This window comes from Typha angustifolia, chromosome 5, assembly GCF_048772165.1.
Source record: "Typha angustifolia cultivar Huaian chromosome 5, ASM4877216v1, whole genome shotgun sequence".
In the NCBI taxonomy this organism is placed as follows: domain Eukaryota; kingdom Viridiplantae; phylum Streptophyta; class Magnoliopsida; order Poales; family Typhaceae; genus Typha; species Typha angustifolia.
In genome coordinates, this window is record NC_133243.1 from 6,748,084 (window position 1) to 6,770,661 (window position 22,578).

Here is a 22,578-nt window from a genome sequence, read left to right on the forward strand (position 1 = left end):
AGAAGGAGAGGGCGGCGGGGACGATGGCTTACCGAGGCCAGAAGAGGATGAGGAGGCCGACAGAGAGGAGAAAGCGACTGCGGCTTATTAATAAAGGGTGAGGAGGTCAGATAAGGTGAAGAAAGAGGAGGCGGCGGAGGAGGATGATGAAGAGGAGGAGACGATGAAGACAGAAGATGAAGAGGAGGAGATGACGAAGGAGGAAGATGAGGAGGCAATACTAGGGTTGACAACAATGGAGGAGGAGGCCGATGTTGAGGTTGAGGCCGCCAAAAGAGGCCGAGTAGCCAATCGATAGAGGAGGAGGAGGAAGAGATTAAGCGATGTGTTTGTTAGATAGTTTTATTTGATTTAGAATTAAGGTTAGTATAATCAAAGATGTAATAGTAGCTATTAGATCAAAGATCTAATAATTGATTTATATAATATATATAATATTAATAAATATTATATTTAAGCCGAGCCTATCGAGCCGAGCCTGAGTAAGCCGGTGGTTACTCGAAATTCAAATTGAGCCTTAAAATAGGCTTTAGCTTGGCTCAGCCCAAGCCAAACTGAACCGATTGAGTTCGAGTCATTTGTTTATTTTAACACTCATATAAGTTATTAGGGTTTGATAAGTTTTTCTTTTGTTACGCTGTCTATTGTAAAGTCATTGGCTTCCCTCACCATTTGTTCAATGTCTGACATTGTAGCTCTTTAATGTTATCAATGAAATATTGGCTATAATAAATAAAATGAAAATAAAAGTCGAAATTCTAAATCAGACAATGATCCAAGAGTGCTCCGATACACGGCAATCTAAGCCATTACTTCTTTTCCACAGTAAATTCAAAATCTGAATTTATTAACTACAAATTACTATAGCAAAATTCGCATGTAACTCAACACTGCAATCAAAATCTAATTCTAACCTAAAAGCAGAAGAAAAGTATAGAAATCAGAGAACGAGGCATTCATCGTCTCGTAGAGAACGAAATATTTTGTGGGAAATAGAGAAACATAAAATCTTTCAAATACCTCAACACCAAGTTGATATTAACACCAACGATTGAATCCTAATCTCTCTAGTAAATTTTCGTTTAAACTAATCAAACACTAATAAGCTCAACATTCTTACCTTTGTCTGCTGTTACTTTATCTCCCAGAGGCCATGCTGGTATTGAACTCCACCCAACCCTCGAGAGTACGTAGGGCAACGTGAGACTAAACAAGAAGGTAATAAGAACCAACCGCCGCCACGAGTCTCCCCGGAGGCCGGCAGCTCCGGTCGTCTTCTTCAGCTCCACCAGGAGATCTTCTTCCTTCACCATATCCGATTAGTTGTTTCAGTAATCTCGAATGAGAGGACGTGGTATACGTTCATGCATGTACTTGATATAAAGGATTAACGTGGAGCACGTTCAATGAAACTAAAAATTTTGATTGCGAGATGGCGTCCCACTATGCACTTCTTATGATCAAGTTGGGGTTCGAAAAAAATTAAAATAGTTCTTATAAGTATAAAATAGAGTTTTGTTTACACCCGCTATAGATATATCTAGGTTACTTGTAATCTCAAACTTTAGAGACAAAGTTTAGACTGGACAATTAAATATAGAAAAATATATATAAGATAAAACAGTACGACTATATATTAAGACAATTCTATCTCCACATATTACTTTTGGAACGATGGACGTTGGTCTCCTTAAACTTGACCCATTCGTGCGATGCGAATTAAACTGAGTTGGATCGAGCGGTACACGCGTGTAAATTAATATGCATAGATATCTTTATTCATAAAAAATCGTTTTAAGTCTCAAAGCTCATAAGGAGCTTGACACTTATATATTATATTAATATTTTAAAAATATTTAATATCATTCTAAACTTACTTTTTTTTTTCATTATTATGATACATACTTTTAAAGTCATTTCTCATTTACTTCTCTTCATACATTTAAATAAGTGAATATATAATATTAAAATACTATTTGAGATCTTTTAATTCCACCATTAATTGATCATTAATAATATGTAGACTCAAAGTTAATAAAATATTTATATTAAATACATGATATTTCTAACAATAAAAACTTAACCAAATAAAATGTATTATAGGAAATGAGTTAATCATATAAAATCCTAGATAAATCTATGGGCCAACTCATTTAGGTTTTGTAATTACTCCAATCGATTTGCATCACGTACATTGGACAGGCCTTGAGGAAGTTGGCACTTCTTAAAAAAATTATAAATATGTTTCCATAAAAAATAAAAAAAAAAAATTGAAAATTTTAAGGCACATTATTGCCAATATCAAAGTATTAATTAGATTCTCCATCCTGCCAAATGCACATAGATTTCTCACATGGTTCACATCTCCATCAATAAGAAATCCACCTTCTGAGAAGAAGATTAGCTGGCTTATATAATTGAAAGCAAACATGGGTTTTTTAAAATGGCATTGACATATTGATGTCCAAGGCGATGTGGGGATGTTTGATTGCTCGAGGACAAACTATTCTGTTCATCTTTCTTGTGTGAGGTAATCGTAATAAATGCTATTTGTTTTTTTTAAGGGAAAGCTGGTAGGTGAGAACAGTTGATTAAATATCCAAATATTACAAATGAGCTTGATATACATAAGAGAGGAAGGACAGAGTAACTGTTTTCTTTCTTCTTCTTTTTTAAACAAAAGTCTCATATTTAATCTAGCACTACATGCCTCGCCACTATTTACTGCCTCTCACTTGCCTCGTCCATGTTGACATCTAGATCTACAAACCAAGCTTTTAATGGGAGCTTTACTTTGGTTTTTTTTTTCTTTTGTCTTATCTCAGGGTTGGCTGTGTGTTATTATTATTATTTTTCTTTCTATTGTAAATCTATCCCAAGAATAGAACCAGACCAAACTAAGCCCAAGGCAGACCAAACCAACCCCAACCCGCAAGTCATCACACCGTCGGCCTCGGCCATGGCCATAGCACAAGGCAAGGCCAAGCACTAAGGAAAGTGACGGCTAGAGGGGGCTCAACGAGCCGCCGACCGGCGAAGATCCGACGGAGACATGAAAAAACCCAAAAGGGAACATCTCGGCGCGAACTGATAAACCCCTCAGCGACGGCAGCAGAGAAGGCAGTTAAATCGTAAATGAACCCCTCCACCCTCCTCCGCCCTCTACCTCTGCAGCCGCTTGCATAGCTAGTGGAATAGGCCCCGGACGATGAGGAGGAGGAGATTAAATCGTGGAATGGTTGGAAAAGAGGGAAGAAGAAGAGAGGTACAAGAGGGGGGTAGAAGAGAGAAGAAAAATGGAACCGAAAGAAACATCTCTGAGGGGGAGAAAGACTTCTCCCTTCCCCTAGTTATGCAGGCTAGGAGAAGGAAGGATGAAAACACTGACGAAAGCAAGAAAGAGCTCTCTAGAAGAGAGATAGGAGAAAATGGTCCTGATCTCATTCACTTGCTCGGACAGTAAGAATCCTCAAAAGATGACAATGCTCTACATAGTGAGGCTTTGATAGATTTTACATGGTTAATGGTGATGCAAATTTACACCCGGTCATCTGATCACCAAAAGATGAGGTTTATCAAAACAAAAAGGGCTTCCCCATTCTGCCTAATCAACAAGCTTAATTGCTTGGACTTTGTCTTCACAATGCCTAATATACCGTTCCAGTGACACAGGATCAACATTCTTCTTCGCCCTGCAGTCAAAGTAAAAGGGGTCGAGGAAGCATGGCTCCATCGACAAGGCTCGACGGCAGGGAGGATCCGGTGCCTTCTCATGCCACGGCGGTAAGAGAATCCACGGTTTCAAACCACCAAGTCCTTGGCTTACATACCCGAAGGTTGAGAAGGGGCTGGTAACAAGAACATCAACCAAGCTTAATAGGTATATCTCTGCCAGTGCCTTTTGGTTGTGGCCATTCTGCTCTGTTCGCTGTTTCTCCTCATGGGTGGGTTGATCGACGCTAATGACCTCTCCATTGGCAGTTGGGTACTCATAATACATCGACTTTATCATCTCATAGTATCTGCCATACAAAGAAACCACTAGAACTGCTTTTGGTCTTACCACATTCCTAGATTTAGACAAAGGAAGTCGCTCCTCGTCAGTGATTACAGGCAACAATTCCTCCTCCATAGAGCACAAAATAATTTGCTTGTAGAACTCCTCGAAAGAAATGTACGGCCAGTCGAAAGTTCTGATCTGAAGACCGATCCTTTCCTTAGCTTGGGCTAGATAAGAATCGTAGTATCTTGTTACCAACCCCCAAATACTGTTAGTGGGGTGGAAAAGATAACGTCCTAAGTGATGGAAGACGGCGTCTTTTGCCGGAAACAGTTGCTGTAGCTCATCTCGGTATTGAGTCCATAGAAAGAAGCTTGGCACGAAATAGATATCCGACTGCTGCACTATCCAATTGACCTTGTTAAGGAATAATTGATCATCTTCACAGAAGAAGTGCCCATCAAAGTGTTTGTAATCATCCACTAGATAAACATAGACATACGAAGGCACCCACTCCGTAGAAGTATCGGCACTCAAATTGATCACCTTATTCTTAATCATGTTGCCATAAGTCATTGGAGAATTGCGGTGATTACTGCTCATATCTTTAATTGGGAAGTCTGAAGGCAAAACCCAGGAAGTCCCAGGAAATGGCTCGCAAAATAGATCGACTGATTCACCTGTTACTTGGATCAGTAGGACCCTGTCAGTGAGGAGAGCATATAGAAATGCCGAAACGATTGTAAGCATTCTGTTCCCCATTCCATTGTATGGAGTCCACACCATATAGTTGCACTCTAGGTTGCCTACGCTGCGATTTGACTGCAACTGGGCTATAGATTTCTTGTAGAGTGGAGTGTCGGGGCCACATCTCTTGTGGAGGGATTCATACGCGCGAAGCCTCGCCACAAGGTAGGAGGATGGCAAGAAGGGTGATGCATTGCGATACAAAGTTGATTGATATCGGCTCACACAGGATTGCTCATCGAAGTCCGACGAGAGTAAGCCGCCCAGAAGCTTGTCTTCTTGTGTATCAATGGTTGGAGAAGAAGCTTTTTCGAAACCTATAGGTGTTGAAGCATCCAAACAAGTTAATAACAAGATTCATAGTTTATAGAGAAGATAAGAAGACATGAAGAACAGAATCAAACATGATCAGGGAAAGAACCGATTGCTCCACCCTCAAATATGATCCAGAGTACAAATTATGTTGCAATCGAGCCGCACGTCGAGCCCAAAAACACTGGAGAATCTTAAACAAAATATCAGACGCCAGTAAGCTCACCTTTGATATCTTTATCCACTGTCCCTCTGTCTCCCGGAGGACAGGCTTGTATTGAACTCCAGTCTACTCTTGAGGCTATGTAGAGTAACGTAAAACTAAACAAGGAGACAATAAGAAGCACATGGTGCCGCGCAGCTCCCCGACGACCGGCGACCCGGGCCGCCATCCTTGACTCCGTCAATGGAGCTTCTACCACCTCCATCTCCACAGAACAATGCTGTTTATAATGGCTACTGCACCTCGTTAGACCCATTCTTAATCTTTTCAATATTGTTACGTGATGATCTCAAATATAAGAGTACAATGTGTTAATTACCTGAACATGGAGTCCATTACGTAACCAAAAGAAATTAATTTATTTACTTTTGTTATAAATATGTGGAGCAGATTGTATATTGGGTGCCTTGGTTGTCGACACTTATCAAGATAATATTACTTTATGTTACAGAAAATAGAACAACTAGAAGTTCAAGTGCACATTATTGTATGATGTCAAAGTACTAATTTACTCTCATGATCCATACATTGATCTCAGGATTCACATCTGCATCAGTAGCAAATCCAATTTTAATTTAAGAAGATAATTATTTGGGGAGGTTCTGGGTCAGCACCTCCTAATCCAGCTGCCTATGACACATAGTAATAGACAGAAAACGATAGAGACAATGACATAACTAATTTCATACTGTTTCACTGTTCGGCTTGAAATTAATCTATGGATTTCGTTCCTCTGTAGCGACTCATGATGTGGGAAAATTGTAATAAAATCGCAGTCATAACCTGATCCATTCAGAGGAGTCTGCTTGTAGTCATACAATTAAAATGTTCGAAAGATCGACAATGCTTTATAAAGTGATGCTTTCTAATACAGGAAAAGGTTTATAAGCTTCAGCTTCCATTCACCCTAATCAATCAGCTTAACTGCTTGGACTTTGTCTTCGCAATGCCTAATATACCGGACCAATGACCCAGGATCAACGTTCTTCTTCGCCCTGCAATTAAAATAAAAAGGGTTGAGGAAGCATGGCTCCATTGACAAGGCTCGACGGCAGGGAGGATCCGATGCCTTCTCATGCCACGGCGGTAAGAGAATCCACGGTGTCAAACCACCAAGACCTTGACTTACATACCCGAAGGTTGAGAAGGGACTCGTAACCAGAACATCAACAAAACTTAACAAATATATTTCAGCCAGTGCCTTTTGGTTGTGACCACGCTTCTCTGTGTGTTGTTGCTCCGCATGGGTTGGTTGAAACACGCTGATGATCTCTCCGGTGGTAGTTGGGTGATCATAATACATGGACTTTATCTGCTCATAGTATCTCTGATATAAAGAAACCACTAGAACTGCTTTTGGTCTTCTGACATTGCTAGATCGAGATAAATAAAATTGCTCATCGTTGGTGATGTTAGGCAACAAAAACTCCTGCATAGAGCATGAAATAATTTGCTTGTAGAACTCTTCAAAAGAAATGTGTGGCCAATTGAAAGTTCTGATTTGAAGACCAATCCTTTCTTCAGCCTGAGCTAGATAAGATTCATAATATCTTGTTATCAATGCCCAAACAGAATTAGTGGGGTGGAAAAGATACCGTCCTAAGTGATGGAAGACAGTGTCTTTTGCCGGAAACAATTGTTGTAGCTCATCTTTATATGTCGGCCATAGAAAAAAGCTTGGAATTAAATAGATATCCGACTGCAGAACTAGCCAATTGACCTTGTTAAGGAATAATTGCTCCTCTTCACAAAAAAAGAGCCCATCAAAGTGTTTGTAATCATCCACTAGATAAATATATAGATATGAAGGCACCGACTCTGCAAAAGAATTCACACTCAAGTTGATCATCTTATTCTTGATCATGTTCCCATAAGTTTTTGGAGAATTACGGTGATTACTGCCCATGTCTTTGATTGGGAAGTCTGGAGGCAAAACCCAAGAGGTCTCAGGGAATGGTTCGCAGAATAGATCAACTGCTTCATGAGTTACTTGGATCAATAGAACCCTATTAGTGAGGAGAGCATACAGAAATGCTGAGGCAATTGTAAGCATCCTGTTCCCTAAACCGTTATATGGAGTCCAAACTATATAGTTGCACTCTAAATTTTCTACCCTATGATTCGACTTCAAATGTTCTACAGATTTCTTGTAGAGTGGAGTGTTCGGGCCACATTTCTTGTGGAGGGCTTCATACTTGCGAAGTCTCGCCGCAAGGTAGGAGGATGGTAAGAGGGGTGATGCTTTACGATACAATGCAGATTGATATCGACTCACACATGATTGCTCATCAAAGTCCGAGGAGAGTAAGCCACCCAGAAGCTTATCTTTGCGTGCGTCAATGGGCGAAGAAGAAGAAACATCTTCGTAACCTATATGTGTTAAAACAAACATGTTAACAACATTATCCAAGAATTTCTTTAGATATTATATTTCTACGACTTTGTAAATCAATTATGAATGGACGTCATCGAAGAGAAGACTAGGTGAGATGAAGAACTGAAGTGTTTGGATGATTCATTCGGTTATAATAAATTCTTGACCAATCTAGTTGGGAGAGATTAAAATTCAAACAAACATTGAGGCTTAATTACGCTTTAGCCTCCTGTATTTTGACTTGGTATCATTTTATCTTTCTATACTATAAAAGTATACAAATATTTTTTAAACTTTTAAAAGTTACAATTAAACTCATCTATTAGCCTTCTACGAGCAAATATTTTAGATATACGGAAGTAAATTTATGGCATTATTTAATAATGTCTAAAGAGTTGTAACTTTTAAAAATTCATAAGGTATTTATATGTTTTTATAATATACGAGACGAAGTGGTACTAAATAGTAGTACAGGAGTCAAAATGTAAGTAAACCAAATATTGATAATAAATTCTTAAACACTATATAATACTCGAAGAATGTAGCAATTCCTTTTTCTTTAACAGTAAAATCAAGAATCTCACCTTTTTTACATTAGAAACTAATGCTGAACAAAAGAACAAAATTCCTGGATAACCTATCACTGCAATGAATCCGAATTCTAAACACAGTCCCAGATAATTAAACAAGAGTACAGAAGAATATAATGAAATCGGAGATATACCCGAACGCTCGATCCTCTAACCTGGAGAAGATTGAGAAGTACAAGAATCTGGAGCCAGAACGAGGCGTGGAACAACATGGCCATGAAATCAACACTGGTATCGCCGTGGAGCGAGACTGGTCGAGAAGGGTTGGGAGTATAATTCGGAAGTATATGTCATTTTGCGCTTAGGACCCTCTATTTGACTGTATGCTATTTGCCTTTACCCTAGGACCTATTTGTAAATTTCTGAATGGTGAAAAATACAAGGACTTGAACTGCAAAGTGACTTACAACTGTCAAAACACCTTTCAATATAATAATAATAATAATAATAATAATAATAATAATAATAATAATAATAATAATAATAATAATAATAATAATTCAAGCAGCCAAGTAGGACTATTCTGATATGAAACCTCGAATTTAACTTGGTCAGTGGAAAAATCAAAATTGGCTAAGGACACAAAAAGCTGACCAATTCTTAGCCTGCTTGCCTTGTGATTAAATATATATATATATATATATATATAACGCTTCAAAGTTTCCTATTTATATATTTACATGTATATTTTGTTTAATTCATAGATTTTGCATGGATAACTTTGAGTAATAAGTTACGACATGAGTGATAATCAGGCAAAAACCAAATGTTTTATATATATATATATATATATATATATATACATAAAAATAAACTTTTGAGAGACATACATACACATAAAGAATATACGTGAAAAACAACCTATGATATATCACTTTGATCTAGAAGCAGTCAAAAAGTATTTGATTATAGTCGTCAAAAAGAAAATTCTTTTAGCACAAAACGCTAGTTTGGACCTTTCACTTGCGTATTATTTTCTATTATTTTTCCACTTGCGTTTTTGGACTCTACTCTCTTGACGAATGCTGCAATATCCCCTTAGTCTATTCTAACTTTTAATAATCAAATTGAATTCTCCTTTTCCGAGTGAGATCGTTCCCTGTTACCTCTCCCTCTAGACATTAATTAAATTGCCCATTCGGAGATTACCTCTTCCTAATCCGTGTCCTATACGCTAACAAGATAAACTTAATCTCTTAAGGTACGAAAAATGAAGGTTAACTGGACTAATTAAGCACTTAATAATTAATCTTACCTTTGTTATCTTTATCTGCTACCGCTCCATATCCCTGAGCCTGAGGCCATGCCTGCGATGGACTCCAGCCTACTCTTGAGAGAAATAAATAAAGCAACGTGAAACTCAACAAGAACGTCGCAAGAAGCACGTGGCACCACCGGCCGCCGCAGTCGCCTCGACGTCCGGGCTCCGCCGTCTTCTTCGGCTCCACCAGCGGAGCTTCTTCCCTGGAATTCGAGGGTTTCTCATGGCCGCTGCTCCTTGTTGCATCCATGGGTAATCGTTAAGCCTGTGAGGTGACCCGATGACCTCTAATAAGAAGACCAGGTTTACGTCCAGATAAAATTAATGTCTATTTTAAAGGCATATGAAGTCCGGGACTCAACGTTCAAACCTTCTCGTAGTTGGTGGTGTAATTCCCCGCTTCAAAAGATAAGGAACTTTTTAAATAACACCCTATGTTTTAGTTAACTAACACCAAGTTAGTTTTTGCTTACAATTTACACTAACAAATTTACGACAAACAATATCTAAATAAGAGTATTTCATCAGGAATACCAAAAGTAATTTAATTTATAAATTTAAATAAACTATATCTTAATGTAGTTAAGGATAGTTAGTCGAAGTCATGGTACAGTGTGAACTTTACTAGTCTTCAATTCATGTCGAGTTTGGAGTTAGAAGTCATGGAATGATTACTGTTGTGAATGGGCCGGCAAAGTGATGTTCAACTAATATTAGGATTTGCTATATGAGTAAGGTGAAATAATTCGTCCAACAAATAATCAAACCAGCCTCAAAAACTTGGACTTGTCTACCTTTCATACTAGATTTTAACTTGTGCTTTTCAATGAATATGTGATGTCTAAGGACTTCCATCCAGAAGATAATTTATTTTTATTTTTTTTTTAAAAAAAAGAGACCACAAAAAAAGGAGAGATTTTAAAATATTCAGGTTCCATTCAGCCTAATCAACCAGCTTAACTCCACTGACTCTGTCTTCACAATGCCTAATATATCGAACTAGTGACCCAGGATCAATTTCTTTCTTTGACTTGCAATCAAAGTAAAAGGGGTTGAGGAAGCATGGCTCCATCGACAGGGCTCGACCGCAAGGAGGATCAGGTGCCTTCTCGTTCTGTGGCCATAAGAGAACCCATGGTCTTAAACCACCAAGACTTTGGCCTACGTATCCGAAGGTTGAGAAGGAACTTGTAACGAGAACATCAACCAAGCTTAACAAATATATCTCAGCTAGTGCCTTTTGGTTGTGATCACGCTTCTCTGTGTGTTGTTGCTCTGCATGAGTTGGTTGAAACACGCTGATGATCTCTCCGGTGGTAGTTGGGTGATCGTAATACATGGACTTTATTTGCTCATAGTATCTCCCATATAAAGAAACCACTAGAACTGCTTTTGGTTTTCCCGTATTGCTAGATCGAGACAAATAAGATTGTTCATCGTCGGTGATGTTAGGCAACAATTTCTCCCGCAGAGAGCATGATATAACTTGCTTGTAGAACTCCTCAAAAGAAATGCGTGGCCAATTGAAAGTTCTAATCTGAAGACCAATCCTTTCTTCAGCCTGGGCTAGATAAGATTCATAATATCTCGTTATCAATGCCCAAACAGAATTAGTGGGGTGGAAAAGATATCGGCCTAAGTGATGGAAGACGGTGTCTTTTGCTGGAAACAACTGTTGTAGCTCATCTTTGTACTGTGTCCATAGAAAGAAGCTTGGCACTAAATATATATCTGACTGCAACACTATCCAATTGACCTTGTTAAGGAATAATTGCTCCTCTTCACAGAAGAAAAGCCCATCAAAGTGTTTGTAATCATCCACTAGATAAATATATACGTATGGAGGCACCGACTCTACAGAAGAATTTGCACTCAAATTGATCACCTTATTCTTGATCATGTTCCCATAAGTTACTGGAGAATTGCGGTGGTTACTGCTCATGTCTTTAATTGGGAAGTCTGAAGGCAAAACCCAAGAGGTCCCAGGAAATGGTTCGCAGAATAGATCATGTGATTCATCAGTTACTTGGATCAATAGGACCCTATTAGTGAGGAGAGCATATAGAAACGCTGAGGCAATTGTAAGCATCCTGTTCCCCAAGCCATTATATGGAGTCCAAACCATATAGTTGCACTCCAAATTTTCTACACTGTGATTTGACTTCAACTGTTCTACAGATTTCTTGTATAGTGTAGTGTTCGGACCGCATTTCTTGTGGAGGGCTTCATACTTGCGAAGCCTCGCCGAAAGGTAGGAGGATGGTAAGAGGGGTGATGCTTTACGATACAATGCAGATTTATATCGACTCACACAGGATTGCTCATCAAAGTCCGGGGAGAGTAAGCCACCTAGGAGCTTATGTTTGCGTGCATCAATGGATGGAGAAGAAGCATCTTCATTACCTGCATGTTAAGGCAAACATGTTAATAAAATTATCCAACTTTTGCACTTGCCAAGAATTTCTTCATATATTGCATTTCTATAGATTTTGACACAGTGAATCATTGACCAATCTAATGTATCAACACAATGAGAGAGAATCAAAACTCAAAGAAATAGTAATAATGCAACAGAGAATTCTTGAAAACCACCTACTTCTGCTTTCCATGATCACAATTGAAGTCCAATTCTAGATTAAAACCTGATGCAGAGTACTCGAAAAATGTAGCACTGCAATTCAGTAGAAACTAATACTGAACATAGAACAAAAATTCCCGGATAACCTAGCACTGCAATTAATTCGAATTCTGAAAACATCCCAGATAATTAAACAAGAGAACAAAAGTAATATAAGGAAATCAGAGAAAAACCTAATTGCTCGATCCTCTAACCTGGAGGAGATTGAGAAGAGCAAGAATCTGGAGAGAAAACGAGGTGCAGAGCATCTTGATTATGAAGTCAACTGTCACATCGCCTTCGACTGAGAAATATCGAGAAGGGTTGGGACTGGAGAGTATAATGCTAGAGATATTAATTCGGAGTATCTTTTAGGTTATTTTGCGCTTAGAACCCTCTATTTCACTGTATTCGAATTTCCTTTACCCCAGGACCTATTTGTAAATTTCCGAATACTGAAAATTACAAGGGCGTTCTTATTCTTCTAATTACTTTTTGACAACATTAAATTAAAACATGAGTTAATTATAATAGACAAAATAACAATAAGAATCCTTAGCCTAAAGAAAGAAAAAACTGTGCGACATATTACTTCGATCTAGATGATCAAGTCAATAAATATTTGGTAAAATTTGTAAAGAAAATTTAGTTCTAAAAAAATCTGGAATTAAGTGATGAATGAATGCATGGACAAATGAGAAGACACATAATGTCACAAGCAACCACAGATTATTATATTATGACATTATGATTGCTTACATATTAATTTCTAGTAATTTTCTCTTGCGTGTTGGACCTGTTTCTCTCTATGCTTGCATGGGTGCAATATCCCTTTTTATCATCATAATATTAGATTGTACCAGTTGATGGAAGATCAACTATCAACTTAATCTCTCCCAACAAGGTACGAAAAATGAAGGTTAACTGGATTAATTAAGCACTAATAGTTAATCTCACCTTTGTTATCTTTATCTACTACCACTCCATCTCCCTGAATCCATGCTTGTGATGAAGCCCATCCAGATCTTGAGAGCAAATAAAGCAACGTGAGACTCAACAAGAACGTAGCAAGAATCACGTAGCACCACCGGCCGCCGCCGTAGCCTCGACGTCCGGGCTCCGCCGCCTTCTTCGGCTCCACCAATGGAGCTTCTTCCGTAGAGCTCGACGGCTTCTCATGGCCATCGCTCCTCTTTGCCTCCATGCTTAATTATTAATCTTAATGAGGCGACCTCGAATAAGAAGTCTAGGTTTACGTTCATATATAATCAAACTCGAGTTAAAAGGAACCCGGAGTCGGAGGTCAACGTTCAGATCTTCTCGAAGTCGGAGGTGTAATTCCCGGATTAATATAATAGGGAAATTTTTAAATTACTCCCTAAATTTTAGTGTATATTTGACTAGCTCCACATCTTTGAGCTTTTTGATTAGAATGGTCATAGCACACTTTGGTTAATTAACTTAGACTAGTCTCATCCAAACTTTGTCAAAAATATTTTATTAGGTTTACTCCTGTAATTTTACGTATAGAATTAAATAAATTATAGCTTTATTGGTGGAGTGTAATGTAAAAAAATATATATATGCAAAAAGAAGTGTTCATTATAAATAACTCATAAACCACTTGTTAATAACTAAATTATTAAATTATTATAAAAATTTCCTAAAAATTAAAGAAAGATTGCCCCAGAGAATGTGCCACTGGTTTTTCTAATACTTCTGACATAATTAATTAGCTAAATATTTGGATCAGATCTCAATTTGGTACCTTTGAAAGGTCGCACTCCAATGAAAGTTTCTCTTATTTGTGCAAGTAATTAACTGCTATGGATCTTCACAAGTATTTAATTAGATTGATTCGATCCATGCAATTGGATAATCTTTAATTTATGTCTCAAAGTTTTGTTCTTAGCCTCACTGTTTGGATGGGCACCACACAAAAATTATATATATATATATATATAAAGAATACCAACTTGATATATTTTCCAAGAAGAAGTTGATGCTTCAAAATATGTGTTATAAATTAAAAGGAGGCCATTTGCTTAGCTTAATTATATATAGTTTTTTGTGGATAAAACATTATTCTTTTTTCCAAAATGTATAACATAAATAGACAAAAATAATGAAAGAGACAACTGAATATAAAAGAGTAAATAAAAAAAATCAATCTAAAGTTTTATTAGGAAATCTATTTTCCACATCATTTATTATTTATTATTAATTATTTCAGTTGACTAGTATCTCTTATTTGTATGATAGACAACCAAACTCATCTTGAAATTTGGCAGTTCTTGAAAAAATAAAAAATAAAAAGCTCACATTGTTTTCATTAAAAAAATTAACAACTAGAAGTTTCCACGGCACATTATCTCTATTATCATAGTAATAATTAATTTTGGCCTTCATCTTGCAAGGATATGAAAGCTTAATTAGGCGCCCATGGATTGTGAAACCCACCTTTATATATAATATCATAGTAATAACTTCGATCTCCATCTTGCAGCAATGTGAATTCTTAAAAAGATTGAGTAAAAAAATCCACCTTTTAAGAAGAAGGTTGGTGGCTAAGTTATTGAAAAATAATAACTTCATTTTGGGAGTGGTGAAGCCAGCACACCTAGCCATGACAAATCTATTCCTCTCTTATTCCCAATATTATCCTTTGCTTGTATAACTATTGATGGTGTTAGGTGATTAAAATGGCTCATTCATCCAGGGGTGTTCTAAGAAATCAAACTGAAACTTTAAAGCATCACTCTCAGTAAAAATGCATTGTTAAGTAACGAACCAACGAAACATTTTTAAGAGTTCAACAGGGAATTAAAATCAGAATAGTGGTCACCTTTATCCATTGCCAGTCTAACTCCCGAAAGCCATGATCGAGATGGACTCCATCCAGCTACGGGGAGGACGTAGAAGAGAGGCAGACTCAACCCTAATGCAGCAAACAACAGCCAGAAGAGCTTCTCGGCTGTCCGACGTCCGGCCAACTTGTTCGACTCCATTGGAATGATCACCTCCTCCTCCTTTTTTTTCTTTCATCTCACTATCTAAATAGGATGGCTTGTTGGTGTTTAATTCACGAGCAGTATGTAGGTAATCCCAGATCGGTTACGTTAATTAACGTAGTATTGGATCAAATTAAGGAAACATGCATTGATCTTGTGAAATCAACGTAATTTCTCCAAAGTAAAAGGAATTCGTTCTTCTACTTTATTAAATTTCCTTTTCGTTATCTGGGCATCGGAAAGAGTGAAATAGAAAAAGGAAAAGCTCATACGGAAATGTGTTGATGGTAAATCTTTTTTTATAATTATTTCCTTTGTTGGACGTTTACTGGGAGATGTAAAATTGAACGGAATTATAAAAAGATCCGGCAATTTTACATTTATTATCTCGAAAATATTAAATTTAAAATTCAAAATATTTTAATATTCTGTATTTATATTCAAAATTATTGTATCTCCTCTAGTTTTAAAAACCTTAAATCAGTCATTTATAAATTTTACTTATAACTAAAATTGAACCAAGAGTTTTTATGTCAAATTTAATTGAGCACTATGACTATTTTAATTATTTAGTGGTATTCTTTCAAAAACTTTAACAAATATCGTGAGAGTATTTTGTTTGTTTTAGTGCTATTTAATTAAGTTTAATATAAAAACTAATAATTTTATTTTAATTATAAATATAAAAACTAGCTTGAAATTTTTTAAAGTGATTTTATGAACAAATATATAATGGTGAAAAGATATTTAACTATTTTTAAATATAAAAAAATATTTGAGTTTATTATCGTTTTATCGTAGTCAATGATCTGTCTTTATTTTCGTAGAAGTAGATCTTAACCTTACATCCATTTAAAGCACTCAAATCTTTGCTACCATTGTCATCCAGGAGCCACCCTATTTTACAATCGCTCACCACTACCCTTGGCCATCCCTTACCCTCCGACGATAGTTGCCGTTAAATATTTATCGATATGCCTTGTATGATTTTCTCTTACTCTTTTATTTTTAACTTTTCACTCCAACCTTAGATTTACACGAATCAAAGTCATTAGAAGTGTAACTCGTGAAGCTACCACTACAAAAAAATCATCATAATTTTCTTACATTCAGATCAGTTCAGATCTAATTTGTAACACCTTATAAAAACTTTATCCAAATTATAAAAAATCTTTATTTATATTTACATAAGCTAATCGAGGACAAGGGTGCTTTACATAACTTTTATAATTTTATTATATTTATTATATTTAATACAAATATGTATTTAAATAATTTGGGCGACTTCTTTGAGTTGGATTGAAAATCTAGCTGCTTTACTTTAGTCAAAATACAAGGCCCATTAAAAAAAAGCATTTTGAGAGGTAAAAGTGATTTTAGGGTGCAACTACTTAAAGATAAAATAAATTTAACCCTAATAATTAAAATAAAGTATAACTTTTTTTTATTAATATCTCAAAAATAAGCTAAACGTGCATAGTAGAAGCAGCCCATATCTTGCTATCTCTCTCTTTCTCTCCCTCCCATTTTCGGATAGGATATATATTTTTCTCTCCTCGCAAATCATCCACTTCCAATCACGTTCAGTTTCATCTTATACACACACCATATAAAATAAAACTTTCTACACTAACCTCACAAGAGATCACCCTCATATTAGGTGCTAAAAGATGATTAAATTATGTTTTCATTTGTAACCTCAAACTATTAATGAGTAAAATTAGAATATTTCATCTATTTTAATATTTTTCACATTAATATAACTACTGGAGTTGTGTGGTTTATCTTGATGATAAACGAACGAAAGCTTATGTTACGATTAATAAAGGTTTTATCACAAAGTGGAGTTTGTTAAGCTTTATCTTTAGTCACGTAATTAAATAAAGTTATATTTTAAATAGAATTTTAGTTATGTGAGAACCTCTTGTATGTAATATGGGTTAGAAATAGGACATCTCCTGGGAGAAAGTCAGATCAAGCCGACTCGTTTCTGGATCTTTTGAATGAGTTATTTTCGAATTTATTAACATTATAGTCAAAACATTGGATGTTATTAATAATTATTTCAAGAGTTTAATGACATCCAATTGCGAGTTGGATCATAATCCAATTTGCATTCGTAAAATAATAACTCCATTTATAATAGTTTATATTTTATAACAACTGAGAGCTCCACCTTCCCTTAAAAATATGGTCAAAGCTCGGATGGCTATGGATTAATTAGTCAACTCCACATTATAAGGAAACCTACCTTATTAAAAAAAAAAACTAATGGGAAATTAATAAAAAAATACTCAGCATTTCATTGTTATTATTATTTACATCTTGCCTTATAGTTATTTATCAGTTAATTATGGAGAACATCTTATAAATTAGTTTTTTAATTAAAAATAATTATATAAATAATTAATTCAACTGTAAATATAAAATACTCTTGCTATCAGGAAAAAAAAAATAGAGCACAAAGTCTAGTGATTTTTATGAGGAATAATTTAGATATTTTATTTTTAAAATTAATACAATATTATTTATTTCGTCACATATTATTAGATTAAATTAAACTAAAAAGTATTTTTAAGGTTCAAAGGTAAAATGCTAAATATTGTGATATTGGATATAAACGATAATAAAGGTAAAACAGAGTTCCCAAATATATTATAGATGGCAGTCTTTTCTGCAAACTTTAAAGGGGTAAAGGCGTCATACACAAAGAATAGTTACTCTTTAAATTAAATAATCAGTTAATTGTCTACTAAGTACAACATTTTTAAAAACACTACAAAGATCCCAAAATAATTTCCCTTTGGGAACTTAGATAAATATTTTATAAAAAAAAAAAGAAAAAAAAGGCCAAGCTACAAATGAAGGTCTAGTCCACCAGCTTGACCCCTCGAAAGGCTTCTTCGCAATGCCTCACATACTCCACCAAAGCCCCCGAATCCACTTCCTTCTTTGCTTTGCAATCGAAGTTGCTAGGGTTATGGAAGCATGGATCCATGGACATTGCTCTAACGCACGGCGGATCTGCTACTTTGTCAAGATCCTGGTTGAAAAGAACCCATGACTTCAAACCTGCGAGACTTTGCCCAATGTACCCAAACGTAGACCATGGGCTTGTAAGTAGAACATCACACATGCTTAACAAATACATGTCTGCCACTGCCTTCTGGTTGTGAGATTGCCGCCCAGTTCGCTGCCTCTCTTCATGGGAAGGTTGGTAAACTCTAATTACTTGATCTCCAGTACTAGCGTCCGAGTACAGAGACTTTATCTTCCTATAGTACTTGGCATATAAAGAGATCACCAGAATTACCTTGGTCTTTGCCTTTCCCTCTCCCTCATTTGTAGCTCCAGAAGAAGTGGATCGCTCCTTTGCAGGAGTGATGCTTGGCAGCAGTCTCTCTCTGAGAGAGCATGACATGACCTGGTTGAATAAATTCTCGAAAAGTGCGTAGGTTTTCGGCATGTATCTGATCTGAAGAGCAATCCTTTCCTCGGCTTGGGCCAGATGAGAGTTGTAGAATCTTGTAACCATTCTCCAAATGGGGTTCGTCGGGTGGAATAGATACCTTCCTAGATGATGGAAGACCGTCTCTTTTGCAGGAAACAATCTTTGTAGCTCGGCTATGTACTGTTCCATTAGGAAAAATTGCGGAACGAAATAGACATCGGACTTTAGTAGTATCCAGTTCATCTTGTTGAGGAGTAGCTGGTCATCTTCGCAGAAGAAGAGCCCGTCAAAGTGCTTGTAGTCATTCTTGAGATGAACATAGGTGTAGGAAGGTAACATCTCGGCAGAAACATTCGGGCTGTTATTGATCACTTTATCTTTTAGCATACTACCGTAACTCACTCGCGAACCGAGACGGAGGCCGCCCAAGTCCCTGATCAACGGGAAGTCCGACGGCAGGACCCAAGAAGTATTAGGGAATGGCTCGCAGAATAGGTCGACTAATTCAGGGGTGAGATGGATAAGTAGGACCTTATTCGTGAGGAGAGCGTAGAGGAAGGCAGCGGCGATCGTGATAATCCTATTCCCCATGCCATTTATCGGAGTCCAAACAATGTAGTTGCACTCCAGATTGCTCGCACTGTGCCCGGTCTTCAACTGTTGGATTGATCGCTCGTAGAGTGGAGTGTTTGGGCCGCACTTCTTGTGAAGCGATTCATACTGGCGAAGCCTTGAAACTAAGTATGAGGATGGTAGGAATGGTGACTCTTTACGATAGTATGCGGATTGATATCGACTAAGGCAGGATTGCTCATCGAATCCAGGCAAAAGTAAGCCACCAAGAAGCTTGTCTCTCTTGATCAATGTAAAATTTGGTGTGAAAAAATCAGCTTCAGAACCTAGTAATATATATATCAAGATATAAATGTATTAAGATTTTCTTTCTTTTAAAAAAAAAAAAAAACTATGATAACTTCTCAAGAAAAATATACTAGAAATTGAAAAAGGTCTTAAGTAATCACAACAATTTGTAGTAGAGTTTCTAAGCATTGGATTACTAATTGGTGATGATGTTATTGTATAAAGTATAAAATGTCACATCCATATGCTATTCTTACAGAAAGAAAGGATAAAGAAGATGACAGGGTCAGCCTTTGAATAAAGAAGCTTCTGGATGTCAAGTACCAAAAATATCCTTCGTCAAAGAAAAACAAAGGTACAAAATATATCGTTACTATTTATGCAGCGGCAGAGCTAGCTAGGATTTTTAAAATCAAAGCCGGCAAAATAATACAACTTATTATACTTCTTTATCTATTAATTCCATTACTACTAAGAATTTGATATTTGCAACCAAAAAAACAAAACAACCCAAAGGCTTTTGTAACACTACCTAAAATTGCAAGAAAAGACTAATGTTGTTATTTGCTATAACTATTTTCTCACCATTCCCATTCAATATCTGTATATATTTATGTCAGTAACAATCAAACACCCAATTCCAAGGCAAGTTTACTAGGAAATTACTTTCTCAAAAAAAAAAAAAAAGGAAATTGCCCACCTTTAATATCCCATCCTATCTTTATCTCCTACTTGCATCAATCTAAATATTCTCAAAAGCATGAAGAAGAAGGAAGAAGAAGAAGGAGAATAGTTGCAGTTAGTTTACCTTCTGTGTCACTAACTTCCTGAAACCAAAGGTCAGATGGATCCCATCCTTCTATGTAGACGAAGTAGAAGAGTGGCGGACTCAAAACGAACACAAGCAGCAGCAACCGAACCCTCCTTGGTCCCAAACATCCACCCTTCTTCTTCGCCCGCTCCAAATAATTACCTGCTTCCATCTCTCTATCCATTTCTTAATTTGCTCCACTCACCTCAACACAACCCTCCTCAATCCTCATGATAGCTTTACCCAAAGTGGACAACTACTAGAGTCTTGCATTTATAGACTTTGGAATATTGAAGCAATTATTGGGCCCACAAAATTATATATATATATATATATATATATATATATATATATATATTTCTCTGGCTATCGTATTGCTCGGTGGGTTGGTGGTATCCGAGAAAAAGAAGAAATTAAATAGTATAAATCCATAAGAAAAAGCCGCCCACCCACGTGGACCTGGGTCATGGCTGTGGTATTATTATCCGACCCTTCCTTTTTTGCTTTTAAAATCTCAAATATTCTCAACCATTGGTTCCCTCAAATTGATACTTACATGGTCGACTAACAATTAACACAGAAATAATAATCTGATACTCCAAGAGTGCTGTGAGTCTTTTAAAACTAAACGGTATTAATTTTAGGTTAAATTTTAACTCAAAATCTCTTCACTCCTCTCATGCTTTGGAAAGATTCATTAATTTAAGGGAGTTAACAACGCCGTTTGGCTTTATATGGAGACCTGGAAGGCTGGACCCCGAGTACTAATGTTTGAATAGGATAAGATTACCAAAAAGAGAAAAAGAAAAGGACGAGGCGTTTGCCCCGAGCTACCGATTCATGCAATTCGCAAGTCCTTGTTAGTGGCCGCACATCATCTTTGACTAAGGCTAAGTCTCCGATTTATGACATCATTAAGATAAAAAGGACATCAGGCACTCAACAAAATTTTATATATATATATATATATATATATATATGTAAGTTATTATTTTGGTTAACTAATTAATAGCATTCAATTACTTCGACTGATGCAGATCAAGAATCATCACATGAAGTAACTGTGCGTGTGGTCCATCTTCTCAATAAAAAAAAATGCATATGGCCCAATTGCAAAATAGACGGCCATTATTAATAAGGTTCCCACTTGCTGGTTCTGGATCTATAGTAGAAAATTATAATAGGTTCTGGGGTTTAATGTAAATAATGTAGTGAATTTTTCACTAGATTAGTAGTATCAAAAGAGAAAAAAGAAAAAGAAATTGTCGTATGGTCAATTGGTCACGTGTCACCGAAATTTAATCTTGTGCGTGACCCAACTACTCCCTCTCCCCTCCTCCCCTGCTTCCTTATCTCCAGCGTCGCCATCCCCACCTCTCTCCTCTTTGCGCCGGCCTCGGCCGTCGGACCTAAAAACGGTCATCACCGTTGCAATCACCAATGAGCCCTCTATCGGCGTAACATGCGGCAAGACACCCCCACCTCTCTTCTTTAAAACCTCACGTTCATCAATCTCTCACACGAGCCCTCCCCTGCTTCCTCCCCTACCGCCTCCTCTCTAGGCCTACAGGACCCGGACATAGTCATCAGTACCGTTGGGATCACCGGTGAGTTCCTCTACCTCCTCGTCCCATTATTTTGGTTTTGACGACATGCATGTAGGTGTTGTTTCGCAGAGAAATTGATCGGCCTGCGATCGACGCTCGGCTACCCCCCCTTCCCCTCTGACCACTGAGCTTGTGAAGCATTCCTCATCCATTGTTCTGCCAATCTATGACGCTCGTGGCAAAGCTAGCTACTGTCTTAAATTCAAAGGCAACAAAATATATAATACGACAGCTACGGTCTTAAATTCTTTCACTACTAAGAATTTGAGATTTGTAAGAAAATACCACTGTCCATAGCTTCATAATGTTGTTATTTGTTATAACTATTGAAATTACTTTCTCAACAAAAAAAAAACAATAGGAAATTGATTGCTGACCTTTAGTATCTTATCCTTTTATCTCCTACTTGTATCATCAAATTCTGAAAGCAAGAAGAAGAGGAAGAACAGTTGCAGTTTGTTTACCTTCTGTGTCACTAACTTCCTGAAACCAAAGCTCTGATGGATCCCATCCTTCTATGAAGATGAAGTAGAAGAGTGGCAGACTCAAGATGAACACAAGCAGCAGCAACCGAACCCTCCTTGTTCCCAAACATCCAGCCTTCAGCTTCTTCGCCCGCTCCAAAGTACCTGCTACCATCTCTCTCTCCATTCTTAATTTGATTCACCTCAACACGACCCAAAGTAGAGAACTACCTAGTCTTGCATTTATAG

General features: G+C 36.9%; 4 protein-coding genes and 1 long non-coding RNA gene across 6 annotated transcripts; 1 reads left to right on the plus strand and 4 right to left on the minus strand.

The window, feature by feature from the left end:
* Positions 1-2,897: 2,897 nt before the first annotated feature.
* On the minus strand, positions 2,898-5,751 carry LOC140760150 (probable fucosyltransferase 8). The gene is made up of 2 exons (XM_073096984.1): positions 5,286-5,751; positions 2,898-5,064 (listed from the first exon to the last, which is right to left on the minus strand). Exons 1-2 carry the CDS (start codon positions 5,536-5,538, stop codon positions 3,605-3,607), a joined length of 1,713 nt encoding a protein of 570 aa, XP_072953085.1. The 5' UTR covers positions 5,539-5,751; the 3' UTR covers positions 2,898-3,604.
* A 357-nt stretch (positions 5,752-6,108) lies between these two features.
* On the minus strand, positions 6,109-9,865 carry LOC140760149 (probable fucosyltransferase 8). The gene is made up of 2 exons (XM_073096983.1): positions 9,502-9,865; positions 6,109-7,652 (listed from the first exon to the last, which is right to left on the minus strand). Exons 1-2 carry the CDS (start codon positions 9,755-9,757, stop codon positions 6,190-6,192), a joined length of 1,719 nt encoding a protein of 572 aa, XP_072953084.1. The 5' UTR covers positions 9,758-9,865; the 3' UTR covers positions 6,109-6,189.
* Positions 9,866-10,256: 391 nt separating this feature from the next.
* On the minus strand, positions 10,257-13,355 carry LOC140760151 (probable fucosyltransferase 8). The gene is made up of 2 exons (XM_073096985.1): positions 13,082-13,355; positions 10,257-11,910 (listed from the first exon to the last, which is right to left on the minus strand). Exons 1-2 carry the CDS (start codon positions 13,326-13,328, stop codon positions 10,451-10,453), a joined length of 1,707 nt encoding a protein of 568 aa, XP_072953086.1. The 5' UTR covers positions 13,329-13,355; the 3' UTR covers positions 10,257-10,450.
* Positions 13,356-17,838: 4,483 nt separating this feature from the next.
* Positions 17,839-22,578, minus strand: LOC140759934 (probable fucosyltransferase 8). 2 transcript variants are annotated; one of them, XM_073096647.1, is made up of 2 exons: positions 22,330-22,578; positions 17,839-19,485 (listed from the first exon to the last, which is right to left on the minus strand). In XM_073096647.1, the coding sequence occupies exons 1-2, from the start codon at positions 22,514-22,516 to the stop codon at positions 18,005-18,007; spliced, it is 1,668 nt and encodes a 555-aa protein (XP_072952748.1). In that variant the 5' UTR covers positions 22,517-22,578; the 3' UTR covers positions 17,839-18,004. The 2 variants fall into 2 exon arrangements, with proteins under 2 accessions (XP_072952748.1, XP_072952747.1); XM_073096646.1 differs by lacking the exon at positions 22,330-22,578 and adding an exon at positions 20,256-20,592.
* On the plus strand, positions 21,729-22,241 carry LOC140759935 (uncharacterized). The gene is made up of 2 exons (XR_012104294.1): positions 21,729-21,865; positions 21,935-22,241. It is a non-coding gene; the product is annotated as an uncharacterized lncRNA (long non-coding RNA).